The 15,642-nt window shown below is 34.0% G+C and overlaps 1 protein-coding gene across 2 annotated transcripts in view; it reads right to left on the reverse strand.

Annotated features, from left to right (window-relative positions):
* Positions 1-15,642, reverse strand: part of SP555 (SPRY domain-containing SOCS box protein SP555) — an 84,446-nt gene that overhangs the window by 18,079 nt on the left and 50,725 nt on the right. Inside the window, exon 1 of one of the 2 annotated variants that reach the window (XM_090373202.1) lies at positions 14,246-14,395. The exons of the other annotated variant lie outside the window; for it this stretch is intronic. Coding sequence (XP_090229328.1) covers positions 14,246-14,291 — 46 coding nt within the window. The 5' untranslated portion in view covers positions 14,292-14,395. Of the gene's footprint in view, positions 1-14,245; positions 14,396-15,642 lie in introns of those variants that run through there. 2 annotated transcript variants of the gene reach the window in all.

Consider the following 15,642-nt stretch of genomic DNA (forward strand, 5'->3'; position numbering starts at 1 on the left):
GCAATATGTTCAATATTTCTACAACTCGTCTTCATACAGCTATACAGATGGACCTATTTACTTTCACATCCAATGGTGGCTGGTAGTTATGGACCAACATCGGCGTTACTTCGATCCCCTTGGGAATGGTAGGCCCAATGAAGCAACTTGCGTGATTTTGTTTCCTTTCGCTATTTTTTTCCCCCGCGGTGGTGTGATTGGAATCCGGATCCATATACTGGACTAATCGCGTCATTATTATTAATACAAATATTATTGGAGTTTTCTTTCCTGTAGGTTTCCTTCCTGATAACTTTCGTTTTTTTTTTCTCCTACAGATTTTTTCATCATATGTTTTCTTGCGCCCTAGCTATGCATTGAAATATTAACTTGAGAAAAATACTCTTTTGAATCCTTTTCAGAAATATGGTGTTTACAAAATATCGCTAAGTGTGTGTGTCCCTGTTTTTACCTAGAGAAAGGTACTTTTTTATTTTGATTGAGTCAGCCTTTGAGGAGTTAACGACCCCATGACAGACAGACGGGTTTGTGAGAAATGTGGAAGGGGATTTCCAACGTGTTGCGAACGAAGTTTAGGACACTTGGGAATCCACTTTACACAGATCATTTACACGAACTGAAACGGTTGCGAATGGGATCGTGTCTGCAGCGCCTAATGCAATATGAATAGGAAGGAAATGACTTCTTTTACCACCGGGTGACTACGGATGAGACAGTGTAAGCACTGGAACCAGAGAACAGGCGGTACAGCATGGAGTCAGTCATTATTACGGCTGAAGAAATTCTAGACTTTGGGACGAAAGTCGCAAAGTTGTCAAACAATTGTAACAACAGCTACCAAAAGAGGTTTATGAACAGGGTGTAAAAATCTGGTCTAAATCTCGGATAAGTACTTAAAATGTGGTCCAGTTTTTTTCATCAAGAGAATTTGTTTACAATAAATGAACTTGTTAAGAAAAGTTAATTTCTTGACAACAAGTTGTAATTCTTCATTTACAACAGTTTTTGCATACAAATTTGTTATCTAACAGAAAATATAATGAAATGACAACACATAGTACATTCCACACTGCAAACAGAGATAGCAATTTATCTGCATAGCAATTCTAATCTACTGTATCATTGAGTATCAAAAATTTTCTTAAGAATTTTAATTCGGAGCTAGAATAACTTCTCCTGAGCCTGAAATCTACACTAGCCAACAAGTTGTTTATTATATTCATTGTATGCCTATCTACCAATCTATTTAGTACCCTAGGGTGAGGCAAAACAATTGCTTTTGGGTTCCTTAAATTATGTGAGACATTTCTTTGCAGATTCGACTCGTCAAAAATAGTGTTAAGATTTTTCAAGATTAAATTTAACTTCAGTTTTTGAACTGGATAAAGTATTTTATATTTCAACAAAAATTGCCTTCTCTTATTCAGGTCATTCCAAAAGTTTGTCCCCCATTAAAAGTCTCAAAATCCTGTTAATTAAGTTGTTTATTACCCTTATTTCAGTTATATTTGCTCGTGCCCATACATTTACTAAATAATTGAGTTGGGAGTCCTCTAATGCATAATATAAGGTAACTTTTGTTCTAAGATTTAACTTATTCTTAATGTAGTAAAAAAAGTACACATAAAATCTCATTTTTTGTACAAATTTGTTATATGCATTGCCCAACTTAGACTATAGTCAATCCATAACCCAAGGTAACAATGATTTGAGACTTCTTCCACAGTTAGGCATTTGCAATTCTGGAAATTAAAAGTCTCAAAATTCTGATCACGTAGGCATTCATTTTTATGTAATTTAATAGAGGGATGAATGTCCAAGGTTTGATGAGGAGGTCTAATTACCAAAAATTTTGTTTTTTCAAAGCTGAGTTCTAATTTATTATCATTCAACCAAGTTTGTAAATGTATTACATCCTGCTGTAAATCTTTAGCCATTTTTGTCAGGTTCTTTCCAATTGTATATAAGATTATATTATCTGCATAAATTTTTATAAAGGAGTTCTTTATTACTTCGAATATGTCATTTATATAGATGTTGAACATGATTGGCCCTGCATGAGTGCTCTGAGGTACTCCTTTCTTTACATTATATGACTTTTCCCTTTGTATTTTCTACTTCAACTGTTATTTTATTTATTTATTTATTATTTTTTTTTTGTTAAATAACATGCTAAGAGTTGATTGATACAATACAATTTTATTTATTAAGAGAATTCGTTTACAATAAATGAACTTGTTAAGAAAAGTAAATTTCTTGACAACAAGTTGTAGTTCTTCCTTTACAAGTTTTGTACAAATTTGTTATCTTACAGAAAAGACTATGAAGTCACTACACATAGTATATTCCACACTGTAAACAGAGGTTATCAATTCTAATCTACTGTGTCATTGAGTATCAAGAATTTTCTTATTAGGAATTTTAATTTGGAGATGGGATAACTTCTCCTGAGCCTGAAATCAATGCTAGCCAACAAGTTGTTTATTGCATTCATTGTGTGCCTATCTCCAAATCTATTTAGTATCCTAGGGTGAGGCAAAGTAATTGCTTTTGGGTTCCTTAAATTATGTGAGACATTTCTTTGCAGATTCGACTCTTCAAAAATAGTGTTAAGATTTTTTAAGAATAGATTTAACTTCAGTTTTTGAACTGGATACAATATTTTATGTTTCAACAAAAATTGCCTTCTCTTATTCAGGTCATTCCAAGAGTTTGTCCCCATTAAAAGTTTCAGAATCCTATTCATTAAGTTGTCTATTGCCCTTATTTCTGTTTTATTTGCTCGTGCCCATATATTTACTAAATAATTGAGTTGGGAGTCCACTAATGCATAAAATAAGGTAACTTTTGTTCTAAGATTTAACTTATTCTTAATGTAGTAGAAAAAGTACACATAAAATCTCATTTTTTTGTACAAGTTTGTTATATGCATTATCCAACTTAGACTGTAGTCGATTCATAACCCAAGGTAACAATGATTTGAGACTTCTTCCACAGTTTGACATTCGCAATTCTGGAAATTCTGTTCATGTAGGCAATCATGTTTGTGCAATTTGATAGAGGGTTGAATGTCCAAGGTTTGATGAGGAGGCCTTATTACCAAAAATTTAGTTTTTTCAAAGCTGAGTGCTAATTTATTATCGTGCAGCCAAGATTGTAAATGTATTGCATCCTGTTGTAAATCATTCGCCATTTTTGTTAGGTCCTTTCCTATTGTATGTAAGATTATATCATCTGCATAAATTTTTATAAAGGAGTTCTTAATTACTTCGAATATGTCATTTATATAGATGTTGAACATGATTGGCCCAGCATGAGTGCCCTGAGGTACTCCTCTCTTTACATTATAAGATTTCCCCTTTGTATTTTCTACTTCTACTGTTATTTTTCTCTTGGTTAAATAATTTGCTAGTAGTTGATTGAGTCTTCCCCTTATACCATATTTCAGTAATTTCTGTTGCAATATTGGGATATCAATTAGGTCATATGCTTTGGTCAAATCTATAAATAAAATCAATATGAAGTTATTGTTGTTTAAATGTAAGTTTAGAGAGTCTATTAAGTTCTCTAATAATGTCTGTGTGCTCTTGCCCTTCTGATATGAGAATAGAGAGTTGTTTAACAGTCCATATTGATGTAAATATTTGCTTATATGGGAAAATATATAATTTTCTATTATCTTATTTAAAACTGACTGTATTGTTATTGGTCTGTAGTTGCAAAAGTCATTTGGTGGTCCCTTTTTATATATAGGAATTATCTTAAATGACAGTAAGTTTGTAGGATAGCTTCCCGACTCTAACATCCGTGCTATTAGCTCTACCAAGAGAACAGAGAACTGTTCTTTGTTTCTCTTTACCTCGGTTACTGTAATACAGTCCAGTCCGTAAGATTTCTTGTTCTTTAATTGTTCTATAATTTTAAGAATCTCAGTATAATGTGGAGCTAAGACTACACAAGAGTTCATTATCTGAGGAAGCCTATCTTGTTGAGTAAAGGAATTTTGGCAATAATGTATTAAATATCTGTTGAGATCTAATACAGCTTTGGCAAACCTATTTGCAGCCTCATATTGTTTGTTTGCACCAGAAATCTGTTCTACTAGTGTTTTAATTTGGTTTCCCCTTGACTTTTTCTTCCTTGTACTTAACATGTTATTTATAATGCTCCATTTATCCTTTTGTGTTATCTGCTTATCCATGAAAAGGTAATAATAATAATAATAATAATAATAATAATTTATAACAATAATAATTCCATGATTATAACTTCTCGAAAACAAATAAGAGTATTTAAGCTGACTCTTTTTCCAATCTATTAATCAAGTAATTCTAATGAATAACCAAACTACGTACAAGTAGTCTATAGCAAGTAATAGTGGGATACTATTTAGGGTTAGGCGTCACAAACTGGAAATAGGAGAAAATATGTGAGGAAAATATTTAATTAGTCCTCAAGTTTTAAATGTGCGAGACAACTACTTTAATATGGTCGGAATGCACTAGATGAAAATGGTATTAATTAATGCCGTAGTCAAAAATTAAAATAACATTTTCGATTGGCGTATCACTAACAACAACCAAAACATTAAAAACTCATGACGAAATACTGATAAACGAAAACAGCAAAAGTTAGCTATTCTTCGGGCTCATACGCACAAAAAGCAATGCTTTTGACTATCAAACTATTTACTATGTAAAAAAAAAAAGTTTTTGTTTATATGTATTTTGTGTGCCAAAATCAACAGTGTCATTAGTTTTCTCTGCAGTTTACTATGACTACCAAACGAAGGTGTAAGTTATCTTCATCTTCGTTTTGCTATTTTTCGATATTATATAGGTCTGAATCAGGTGAATCACAACATCATTGATCAAGAGGAGTGGCGCCTCCGTAGCCAGGTGGACAGGAGCAGCAGTGCTTAGCACACGCTTCTTGATTAGACCGGGGTTCGAGCCCGTGACTACCAAATAAAGATGTGGAAAGGTCAGGGAATGACCACCGCATATCCCCAGAACAATATGGCCTTGGTTGCTAATGTTCCTAAAAACCAAATAACAAACAAACAAACATCAAGAGGAGTTGTGGGCACCTCATGTCTGGTGTGGTAGCCGCAAGTCAACATTGGGAATACTTTCGTGGTAGTCCTAAGCACTGTCATATTAGCTACTCGAGAATCTGGTTGGTCTGTTTATTTTGCTGGACGAAAAACCCTGTTTCCAGGAGGAAAATCTTGCTGTCCTCGCCTGAGACCGGCTAACTCATCCACGGAGTGAATAAAGCCCATAAAAGTTGCTCGTGCCATCGAAGGGATTTGAACCTGCGCCTTTTCCATCATGTGTGGGAAGGACGGTGATTATAACCACTGTGTTACTTGCAAGGGCAGTAATAAGTGTATGCTTTCTGATATGATTCGAAAGCCTGCCTGCAAACCATCATGGCGACTGCTACTTTTGTATGGTGAATATATCAAAATTACTATCATTTAATAGCTTTATCCGTGCCGTGTACTTGCTGCTTTAATTCACCCCAACCTGCAGTCCAGTTGCAAACAGACCTTTTTATGTTGCAATTTTTAATATTGACCATTGCTTTTCCCCATTCGTTTCCTGCTCAGTATTGGAATCATCAAAACAAGCACTTCAATTATTTCCTTTGATACAAACATTTACAGATAAACACGATCCGTAGACGGTATGAGAGCTATGGTATTGGAAGGTAAGAAAAGGAGCTTGATACTTGTCTTACCTTCCGTCCCTTGATAAAACTTCAGCAGAAGCATTTCTAACAGCCTGGATGTTTTTATCTACATTAAATTTTTCCTGCTGAATGTTTTACTTCTTCTACAATTGTGAAACTATTCTGATAAAAAAAAAAAAAGTTCTGAATCCCATCATTAAATTCTCGTTTAGGAAAAAAACCCCGTTGTGCATAAATAAAATAGTATACGCGTAAAAATAAGCAATCTGATTTATATAGAAAAGGTGGCCAGAGCTAACCTAGGCTTGCTAATCTCTGTAATTTAGTCAGAATTGCACCCCTCCCACCTAAAAAAATACTCTGCTCAACAGAAAAGTTTTATAAACAGAGGACAAAAATCTTTTTTTTTTTTTTTTTTGGTGGTGGTAGTGAAAGAAAAGGGCAGGAATAGACCAAATAACTTATGAATGGTATCCTTCAATATTTCCCATAGACTAGAAAATAGTGCAAATAACAAACTTTACAGATAAAATATAGGTTTAGAAGTCAGTGTTACGACATTCTTGGAAAAGTGTACAGTGTTTCTTGTCAAACGGCACCCTCTGACTCCATGCAGTATACTCTGCGTCGCAGTAAGTACAAAATCTGTAAATGTCGGAGACTGAGTTTTAGTATAGTCTGCGTAAAGCGTTGAGATGTATTGGTATGCTGTTCCTCAGGCCATTAAGTCGTGGGGCCCCTGGTGGGATTTAGGAGAATGAAGAAAGTGAAACGCAACCGGACCCCCGATTGAAAAGGCCCCAAAACCCCAAACAAATGGTGGGCCTTCAATCTTGGCAAGAAGGACCAGATAGATCAAACTGAACGCTGGGAATTCAGGTATATAGTCTGAAGATCAGGATGACGTCTATACTTATTTACAGATTATATATTTATTTATGTATTTATACATGATTATAAGTTGTAGACCACAGGATAGCATATTTACAGATTAAACAATACTTATGGCTCTCATCAGAATAACATATTATTGGTAGTTTACAGATATATTCAGATAAGCATTACAGTTATATAGTTTTGAGACGTGTATGAGGCATATCTCATATGCATGTAATTTCCTCTGATGGATGCAACGAATGATAATTTATCATGCCAGTGAAATTGGATCCATGACAATCTGGCTAGAGAATGAGAATGCAAATTTTTTGTACAAAAGCTAGTTAAGAAAGTTGATCCAAATTTTAAAGGTATTTTTTGAAACTGTCTTTTTTTGTTGTCATCCTTCAAAAATTTTTGAAAATCCTTTCTTTGCTGTATCCTTCAAAATCGCGTAAACTTAAACGGAATAAAAAGAAAAAAAAATTCTGGATCACGGAAGAGAGGATTAACCACTTAATCCCTTCCCCGGAATACGTCTTTGAAGTCAGGAAGTGTTTTTTGTTTTTTTTTTTTACTTTATAAAGAGCAGTTTTTTGCTCGTTATCAAGCAGATCTTGAGAACTTTTTGGCCAGATATGAAATATGGCTTCATCGTTTCCAATCAGAGTCAAAACTGCAATGACAGCATGCTCATTAACCGCCTCCAAAAAAGGCCAGGTCAGTCCCATCAGTAGGCAAAGTCGCGGCGTCCGTCTTCTGGATTCAAAAGGGATAATAATGGTACGTTATTTTCAAAATAACTCAATTACGAAATGCAATTCAGTTAAAGAAGTCAGGAAAAGTGTCCTCTGTTTTTCTCTCTCCAGGATAATGCACCTGCGCACACATCGGATATTGGCATGGCTTCATCAAGATGGCTGTGAATTGTTTCCCCATCCACCACACTCGTCAAATCTAGTCTCGTCTGATTTCCACCTATTCTAAACTAAAAATCCGACTTGTCTGTAAGGAAATTTGGGTCGGATGATGAGGTGTTAGGCTGTACATCCTCTTTTCACGACCTTCAAAAAAGACACTATTGCAGAGGTTCTCAAACTTTAGGCGCCTCCGTAGCCGGGTGGGCAGGAGCAGCAGAGTATAGCACACGCTTCTTGATTAGACCGGGGTTCGAGCCCGTGACCACCAAATACAGAGGATGCGGAAATGTCAAGGAATGACCACCGCATATCCCGGAGCAATATGGCCTTAGTTGCTAATGCTCCTAAAAACCAAATAACAAACAAACAAACTCAAACTTTCTCGGTTCACGGCGCCCTTAGTGTCTCAGTAATTTTTTCACGGCGCCCCTAGGCCAAAAGAAATACCTAACAGTTCCGTTTATTAAGTAGTTAGGTCCAAACAACTTAATAAGTAATGTTGAAACTGTGAACTATCTCGAGCTAGTAGTTCGCACGGTGTCTGACAGATGTCGAGTATCGTTATGTTTCCCTCAAAATTTTAAAATATCCCGCGGGGCCCCTGTGAGTTCTCTGTGGCGCACTATAACCCCGCGGCTCACAGTTTGGGAACCGCTGCACTAATTGCAAAACTGGAATAATGAATCTGGAGGTATGCTAAAAAAAGTACATTGAGTTACAAGGAGACTACACCGAAAAATAGTATAAAGTCAATGTCAGATAAGTCCTTCTGTATTAGGCTAGAATAACAAACAACCCTCATATAATTATTTCATTAAAGTAGCGACACTTTCAGAATAGGTCAGAAACCAGAAACCTTTGTGTAAAAATGTTTGATCTGTATCAAACATTTTTACACAAACATCGTATTATTTCATAGTTTACTGATTAACAAAAAGTATCTCAGTGATAAGATTTTGTTACTCCAAAGTTGATAACAAAACAATAAGGCACTGGTACAACTTTAGATTAGTGAAGACAATAGTCTAATTGCTCTTTAATGAAGGACAGCCCAATTTGATAACAGAAATACAATAAAAAAGGTAGGTACAGTAGTAAAATTGTTTAAAGTTGAAGCGGAATGTGTTACAGAAAAGGTTTCAATAAAAAGTTAGGTTTTTCATTGAGCAACAGTGAAATACTTCATTCATTCCCCATTTAGGGACTGACACATCGGATATACCGAATTAGTGCAATTAGAAGAAAGATTATTTTATCATTTTCACATAATGTTGTTCCAAAAATGTGATTATAATGCTTCGTATGAAAAAATTACGTTTATGATTGTTATATTAGTTGAAAAAATGAATCTCCTTTTAGCTTCAGCCTTCCACAAAATCGCATTTTTTTTTGGAAGTGTACGACTTCTAATAGCCACGTAAGTTAAGTAAAAGCATTGTCAAAGTTGCTCAGGAACTTCGCGCAAGCAGAAACCATCTGGGAAGTGTGCTTAGTCCATTATTGTGTTAAGATGGAAGCCTGGAGCTACTACATCCAAGGGCGGAAAAATGAATAATTGCTGCCCTTTTCATGTGACGAAGAAGGGCAGCGTTCGCTCGTTTGCATTCAGGTGTTTTTTAAAAGTCTTGATTTGGCCCTGATTTAGTTGTAAAATATATGTAATCATATCTGAGTCTTGGGAAGTGCAAGCGCTGCGGTACTTCTTTATGGTGCAGAAAGAGACTGATCATATAAATAAAGCAATTTCATCAAGAATAATAAGACAGTTCCACAGTAAATTGATGAGTGTCATTTTGTAGATTGTGTCACATATTAAATTGTGAAGTATACATTTTTTCGACAAATTTCTAGCCGAAATTATTTTTAACTCTTTTAGATGCCGATAATGATCTTTCCTGACAATGCGAAACCAAACTACTTGCTACCAACTTGATCTTTTTATTTCAAGCAGTCATTTCAATGAACAGCTCAAAACTTTTTTGGTGCTTCCTTTGCAGTCTACAGAATTTTTTTTTGTTCTGTCTCTTATTTTCTTTCATTACTTCACTTATTTTAAATTTTATATTTGTTTGTGTTCCTGACTATATATTTAATTAATTTTTTGTAATATTCTTATTTCTCATATATTATTCTAATTTCTTGTATCGTTTTATTTTAGCTCATATATATCATTTTGTTTTCTTTTGTTTATTTTTAGAGCGTTTGATCTCTGCCCCCATGCCCGTATCTCAAGAGTCTATCTAGGAAGAAGTCAAGATTATTGGCCAAAGTCATCCTCGCCCAGGAGGATTTCACTGCGTTAATTTTCAATTTTAACTTTCATTTCTTTAAAACTTCAAGCTCATTAAACCATATGGGATGAGTTTCTTAAGTTTCTTGAACTATTCTATCAGATGGCAGTCTTGGGAAGTGCCAGCGTATGACATATAAGAAGCATTTGCCATTCTAATAAATCAGTAGGACTTAAGTAAACCAAAGATGCAGTATCTTTACACTATGGATCTCACCTCATAGTTAGAGAAGGTATTGCATCAGTTCTTATGCCGGATTGATTAATAATGGATTATTAGTAAGCAGTAATCCCTGTGATTGTTGACATCTTAACTCTTACTGTGTTGCGAGAAACTGAGGTCTGCATCATAGCATTAAAAGGTTCAGCAAATCAGGTAAGGCAATCGGATATTAACCTCCAACCAAACTTTATATCACAATACCCACAATGATTCCCGGAATTTTTATTTTTTTAATGACCAATTTTGCCTATTAATGTTATCAAAGTGTGTTTTGTATTGGTTTGCAACAGTTGAAGTTGGGGGTGGGCGATATGCAGAGTTTATTTGGAGGGTTATAAAGAGGAGCTCTGTCTGAAAGTCCACGACTATCTTTCGGAAATTCTGGTAGACTTTGGAATAAAGAACTACGATAATGGAGTGAAGTTTAATTTCAATAAATATTTCGCTAATGTATGTCTAAACTATCATATTTATATAGCATAAACTTTGCTCGTTGGCAACACCTGTTTTAAAACTATCCAGGTGTATCTGCCTAAATTCAAAAAATAAGTTCACAAAAACCTCGAAACAAAGTATCGAGGGATAGCACTGGTTTTGTAGATTCAATAATAGAATAAAGCGCATGAATTATTTAAAAAATCACAAGTATGAATACAATTACAATATGCGTTTTATACTGGGGAGACCATATATATGGAGCACTTGCGTTTGATGCAGTTTAATAATCTAAAATAGAAAAGACAGATGGATCAGCAAAATCTACCATTAATCTACAATTGTTGCAGCTTGAATCGCTGATTTGCAATGAAAATTTCCTGAGGAAAAAACATTCACGAAATGATGTTATAGGACAGAGTAAACAATCTATTAATATATATCGTAAATATGAATTCGGTCATGAAATGAATAACAGCAATATCAATAGAATATCAAAGGTTGTGATCTGTGAATTTTTATTTATCTATTATTGGCTGAAAATTTTGTTTAATATTTTGCAATAAAAATTTTAACGTACATTTTAACATACCGTTTAACATTATACCGTTCATTTTAACGTTCATATCAGACATAACGTACATATACGTTGTGAAAATCCAGATGCTATTTAAATGAGAAGACTGCCGAGGAAGTACACATGTGATCCCCATTGTCAGGGGAAACCATTCAAGCGCTTTCCTACGGTCCAAAATGACGCTCCGTATGTTATGGGGCCTGCGACTGTTACCGTAACTGTCGCTTAATTGAACAGCTGCACTGTTCGCAACAGCTGATAGGAACGCTTACAGTAACGGCTTATGTTGGCGTCACACATGCAAACACACGGTTAATATTGAGCGATTATATTAAGCTAGGGCTCAATGTATTGGCTAGAGGTCAAAGAAACAGGGTTAGCCAAAAAAAAAAAAAAAGTATGGGTGAGGAAACTTTATGTACAGATAATATCTAGACTAGAAAGAAGATTTTGTATAAGAACACAGTTTCTGTACGCGATATCCTTAATTTTTTTATTTTTATTGCCTTTATCTAAATATTTTTCTACACCAGGAAAAGCAGCTTGGAAAAAGATATCAAAATTCTAGACTGAACATATTACGCAGATGGCAGCATAATATTTAAAACACTTCAGTTTCTTTTAAACTGATTTTGTTTTTTTTAAAAAAAACTGTCAAAAACAGTGAATATTTGGTTCAAGGATCTGTATATTGGTTTTCCCCCTTCCTTTTAATAGCATGGGTCTTGTAGTTCGAATTCATTCTAGTAAAAAAAGTTTTCTGAATGAAATGATACAATAATTAATTTTTAAGTTTAATTTATCAAATTAAAATAAATTTTATAATTGGAACTGCTAAAAATTTAAAAATAATGAATGATGAAATAAAAATATAATGGTTCCTCTAGCGTGCTTTATTGACTAAATGATAAAATTATCTAATTTTTATTTTTAATTTAGTTTAATAAACTTAAATTTTATATTTAATTCCATTTTCTGCATCTAAATAAATAAAGCATGAAGTATAAAATATAAAGGTACAGAGCATTTTTTGTCGTTAGAACCACAACTAACATTTACGATTATACTTTATTGCAAACAGAAACAAAACAAATGTTTTATTTCTGTTTTCAATAAAGAAACAAAACATTTGTGCAATGAGTACTGAATATAGGTGGTAGGAAAAATATTCTAGAAATTATAAAAACAAATTATAAAGGTAAATAAATATTGCACGACGTTAGATTATTATTTATAATACTCAGTGAGATATTAAGATAATAATAAATAATACTCAATAAGCTGGATATTATTCGTACTTCTATATCTCTTCACAAAATAAATATTTTTAAAAGTACAACAAATAATTTGTTGGCGCACATTAAATGAAAAATACCACCCAAACTCAAACAACATAATCACAGTTGTATAGCATATTAATTTAAATTATATAATATTATTCTATTATTATACTCTAATTTAAATTTTTATCATACTGTATTATATTGTTTTATTATTTTTTTTTGGCAAAATTAATATTTTTATATCAGTATACACTGTCGTATCCAGGTGTCATCCTGAAGGGGGGGGGGGCATGACGACCAGATTTTCGAGTGTTTTTTTTTTTTTTTTTTTTTTTTAGCTAGACCTAGAAACACTTATACGCATGTTTAAGGGGGCATATACCCATCTGCTCTCCCTTGAACACGCCCCTGTCAGTATATAAATATATATATATATATATTTTTTTTTTTTTTTTTGGATAAATTTTTCGAAAAAACCTTATCATCGTAAGCTAAAAATATATCTACTCTATAAATACTTTGGAGCTAAAGAAATTATTGTTAATTTTGTTCCTACAAATTCGTGAACATTACCTTCACCGTTAAAAATATTTTACAAAAATAAAGCCGGGTTCCAAACATAAATGAAAATTTAAAAAAAAATAGTGTGAATGAGCGAGTATTTTTAGAAATGGTTATAGTAGTAAATAAATAAGGTATAACAGTTGAATACGGTCCTGTCACGCTGAGTTGGATTTTATAAACATCTGTTCTGTGAGAAGACGAAAGCTGTTTCTCGAGGTGTTAGTGTTGAATCCGAGGGGAACATTTTCCTGAGCAAAATTAAGGAAAAAAAAATTGCGTGTTTTTTCTTCTTAGTTTGTTTGTTTGTTATTTGGTTTGTAGGAGCATTAGCAACTAAGGCCATATTGCTCCGGGGATATGCGGTGGTCATTCCCTGACCTTTCCGCATCCTCCGTATTTGGTGGTCACAGTTTCCTCTTAGAGGGAATGTAACTGCCAGTGAGAGAATATATAAACCCGGCGGTTTATATATACTGTATATTCTCTCATCGGCCGTTTATGTTCCTCTCTCTGTGCGGAACGGATTTTTTAATTAAAGTCAATTATTTTTTGTTTTAATAATTATGATTATTAAAACAAAAAATTATTGTTCAAAAATTTTAATATTAATAGTAACTGAATTTTATAATCAAAATTTATATATATATACTGTGACTTAGAAATGTGCTATACAATTATTATTTTATATTTTTATAATTTGTTATTTTTATTATAAATATATATCATACTTAAAATTTCAGAATTTCAATTTTCTCTTGGAGAGTTTCTCTTCAAGAGAAACTCTCCAAGTAAACTCTTCTCCAAGAAACTCTTCAAGAGAAACTCTCTTAAAACAGATGGCGAGTTTCTCTTGAAGAGAAACTCTCCGTCTGTTTGAATTTAACATAATGTTAAATTCAGATGCAGTTACCAATATTAATTTATGAAATAAAATTCTAAAATATCCTGGTAAGTAAATGTCACAAGAAGTGCACTAAACTTTAATTAATAACGTGGTCGATTGATTTGCACTCGTAATGCCTTTGTATAGAATTGCAATAACTGATTTTAAATATTAACAAAAAATAATTTTTCATATACGGGTTTCTAGTAAAAGCGGAAAAAACATGCCAGCTGGGCAGGTGGTGTGAAATAGTACGTAAAATGACGTTTCTTGGCAACACATGTTACGCATCTGCTTTCCTCTACAACGTTGAGAAACCACACTAATCTAGCATAGATTATTGGGCTACATTTTATAGGTTCGGAATCCATAGACAAAAAGGTATGAATGGGAGCATAAGGAATGCTTATAAACTACCGTTAAAGTTTAATGCACTTTTATGAGAAACAAAATTAAGAGTATCTCCCAAAAGAAAACAAAAACAACAAAAAACGTACCTGTAATGAGGGAGGGAGTAAACACGCCCGTCAGCAAAAGACACATAGATTCTATTTGTGAAATACTCTACTTCATCTTGTTCATCACTGGAGCCAGTTCTCTCTCTCTCTCTAACCTCCCCTTAAACTGTCTGTCATATGTGTGGCATCGGCAACCATTTTCCCCCCTCTCGACTACCCTGATGCGGGTTCCGTCTCCTGTAACCTCGACGGCTTTCCACGAGGCACGTGCTTCGTACGTTGTGTTCTGTGCTCGGCACACGCCACCATGCGTTTATCGACAAGACCGTTCCAATCTATTCATCAGGTAGGAGAAACGGGGGGTTAGTGATGTCAGGTAGGCATCAGACAAAGCGCACACGCACGAGAAGTGGCCGGGTGTGCTATACTGATGGAGATGTAGCGCACATACGTACCGGGAGGGAAAAGCGATAACGGCGAAACGATGAGATGGTGGGTCACAACAAATCGAACGTGATTAGGAAGCCAAACAGTGATTAAAGTACACTGCCAATGACTCGGAGCTTCAATTTATACAGTACTTTTTTCTTTTTTCTTTTTTCTTTTTTTTTTTTTTTTGCGCGATGTCATCAATACATACAAACAACAAAATGGCTCTGAGTGTAGTAATATAAACCAAAATACATACTAGAGTCTAAAATATTGTTAATACTAAAACAGCATTTTTATACTGCAGTCAGGCCAATTAAGTTTCGAGAGAAACTTGATTTTTCCTGGATCGGGTGTTTTTGAATGCCTACTGAATTTTTTCAATGTTACTGAATATGCCGAAGCAATAAATGCCTAGTTAGATATATGATATATTAATATATTTGTTGCCAAGAATGATTATGCATAAATATATACTTGTAATAAGCAATCTATTGAAATATGACTCATCATGGCACGACGTTTATGGTACTTGCAGTATACAAAAGTGAGAAAAATAAATTAATTGAGATAATGAAGAGTAGTAATATATAATTTATTATAAGCATCAGTTTCTTCACATGGTTGTTTACATGGTTAATTTACAAGGGAGATATATCACTAAGCAAGTAGTCCGCCCTATAAATTTTGTCTGTTTCCAGTGAGATTTGGGGAGGGAGAATTAACTAGCTAGAAAGGGGAAAAAAAAAAGAGTCTGTTAATGATCTGCTGCTTATATTGCTTATTAGGCATGAGATCCGCATCCCCCAGCGATTGAATTACATGGAACTATGTTTGAAGAAACTAGTAATGTTAGGTTTAACAATAGGTTCCGTTACATGCTAATTTATCAGTGCATATATTACAGGCAAAAAGAGTAGAATCCAGGCATTCCCCTTATAAATAAGTCGGGCACACAATTGATACTGTTATGTGACTTACAGTTTCCGACCTTTAAACCAGAGCAT

The sequence above is a fragment of the Mastigoproctus giganteus genome, chromosome 5 (genome assembly GCF_048544385.1).
Source record: "Mastigoproctus giganteus isolate SK-2022 chromosome 5, ASM4854438v1, whole genome shotgun sequence".
NCBI classification, from domain to species: domain Eukaryota; kingdom Metazoa; phylum Arthropoda; class Arachnida; order Uropygi; family Thelyphonidae; genus Mastigoproctus; species Mastigoproctus giganteus.